The 2,085-nt window shown below is 49.4% G+C and overlaps 1 protein-coding gene across 1 annotated transcript in view; it reads left to right on the top strand.

The window, feature by feature from the left end:
* CPED1 (cadherin like and PC-esterase domain containing 1) overlaps window positions 1-2,085 on the top strand; it is a 273,667-nt gene that overhangs the window by 87,929 nt on the left and 183,653 nt on the right. The window contains exon 8 of the mRNA XM_019509244.1: window positions 1,047-1,119. Within this exon, the coding sequence (XP_019364789.1) occupies window positions 1,047-1,119 (73 nt within the window). The remainder of the gene's footprint in view (window positions 1-1,046; window positions 1,120-2,085) is intronic.

The raw sequence follows: 2,085 nt of genomic DNA on the forward strand, positions 1-2,085 counted from the left end.
TACCATAGTTACTAAAAGTTTAAAAAACAAAATAACAAAAAAATGGATAACACAAGGGGATGTATCAAAGACCAAACTTTAGGTGACCCATCTGGGTATGGTGTTAAAGCATACCGGTTTATTAAATTATTGCATGTTTATTAAATTCCTATTAAAGCATGCTGGTTTCTATAGTCAGCAGAACAGAAGGGAGTGACGTCCAACTGCTTTCGACTCCTCATTCTAAATGACCAGCTACAGATTATTTATTTATTTATTGTAGCTGGGTTGACTGAGGGCAGCTTTAGCATGAATCCAGAGTATGGCCAAAACTCCCATCTGTGAGTCTATAAGAAGATGCTTTAACTGCCCCCTCTACCCAGTAACAGAGCCTATAGCCCACCATTTGTCTGCACCCCAGCTGTGTAAATTAAAGTAGCTCCAATGGAAGAATGCACCAGCTGTTTATTTGCACATGTCTGCCTGCAGCACTATTGATCTTTCTTTCCTTTATGTAGAGTATCTGAGAAGCACTGGAACAGGTTACCTAGAGAGGTGGTAGAATCTCCATCCTTGGAGGATTTTAAGGCTCAGCTCGACAAAGCCCTGGCTGGAATTATTTAGCTGGGGATGGTCCTGTGTTGAGTAGGGGTTGACTAGACCTGCTGAGGTCTCTTCCAACCTTAATTTTCTAATTTTCTATGATTCTAAGGTGTATTTTACAAGATGCATGTTTATTAAATTATTATACAATAATATTTCATAAAGATAATGCTCAGCACTAACAGACATCATGGATTGCCTTGTTTATTTCCATTGACCTATTAACCCACCTTGTTTATTCCTGTTGGGATATACCTTAGCCTCATTTTGCAGTGATTCATCCCCCTATCCTTTTTATTTAAATTCCCTTCTATTTAGAACCCCTGCTTTTTGCAAGTCCATTCATAGCGTAAGCTGTGGCCTATGAAAAGTTATGCCTCTTTGAAGCAATTTGTCTTTAAAGTGCCACTCTGCCCTACCTTCTGCGCCTCACTAAGTTTGATTTTTGATATATTTTATTTCAGATGCAGTCTCTGTTTTCAGATGTTAACCTTTGACATTGGGTTCAGTACTTCCATATATCCCGTAGTTCTCAAGGTAAGTAAGGCAATGACAATTTCATAACTGTGTTTTGCCACAACTAAGTGATCAGGGGGTAGGACCCGGTGCAGCACACAGGAACCGCATGCCGTGCTGGCTTCTGTCAGCATGGGCCAGACCCCAGAGCCAGCTCCTGCCTCTGCCCCCTGTGCCTGTGGCGGGGTGAGGACCTGGCCTAGCCCCATGTGGCTTGCTAGTCTGGCCTTGCACTGGAGCGGGTCACAGGGCTCCAGGAGGTGAAGCTCCTGTGCGCACCTCCTGGAGCCGTGTGACCCACTGTGGTGCAAACCCAGACTAGCAAGCCTCAGGGATCTGGGCTCAGCCCAGCTGGGCTGTAGAGGGGCCCCAGGACCTAGCTGGCCCTGGCACACGGTCCCCGCATGCCACACTGAGTCCTGTCACCATGGACCCAGCCCGACAGGGGGCCCAGGACCTGGCTGGGCCTGGCACCCAGTCCCCTCATGCCTCATCGGGTCCTGCTTCCAAAAGACCAGAATGCCTGGGCGGCAAGAGCAGCCCCAGGGCCGGCAGAACCAGGCTGGGCTCGGCGCGTGTTCCCCTTGCTGCTGTGGTTAAAGGTTAGTTATGGGCCCTGGGCAGGGAGGCTGGGGCCCTGTGGGGGATAGGGGCTGTGGCCCTCCAGGGGGGAGCTGGGACCCTGGGTGTAGGGGGGGAGCATTCCATGTACTGTGGGGGGGGATGCAGCCTGTGGGGGTCAGGGGACCCACCCCTCCTGAGCAGCCCTCACACAAAGTCCCCCGCACCCACAGTGCCCCCAGCAATTGCCCCACTCCTACCCACAGACCAACCCACATCCCTCCATATCCACCCACCCACCTTCCCCCACACCCCTTATCACCCCCTTTCTAAAAACCCCCAAAACCCCCATCACACACCCATCATGTATGAAGAAAACCAACAGCACAGATCAACACATATAGGAATTTAGAATTTATTTTTTCA

The sequence above is a fragment of the Gavialis gangeticus genome, unplaced genomic scaffold, assembly GCF_001723915.1.
Source record: "Gavialis gangeticus isolate Ggan-Ray unplaced genomic scaffold, GavGan_comp1, whole genome shotgun sequence".
Classification (NCBI taxonomy): domain Eukaryota; kingdom Metazoa; phylum Chordata; order Crocodylia; family Gavialidae; genus Gavialis; species Gavialis gangeticus.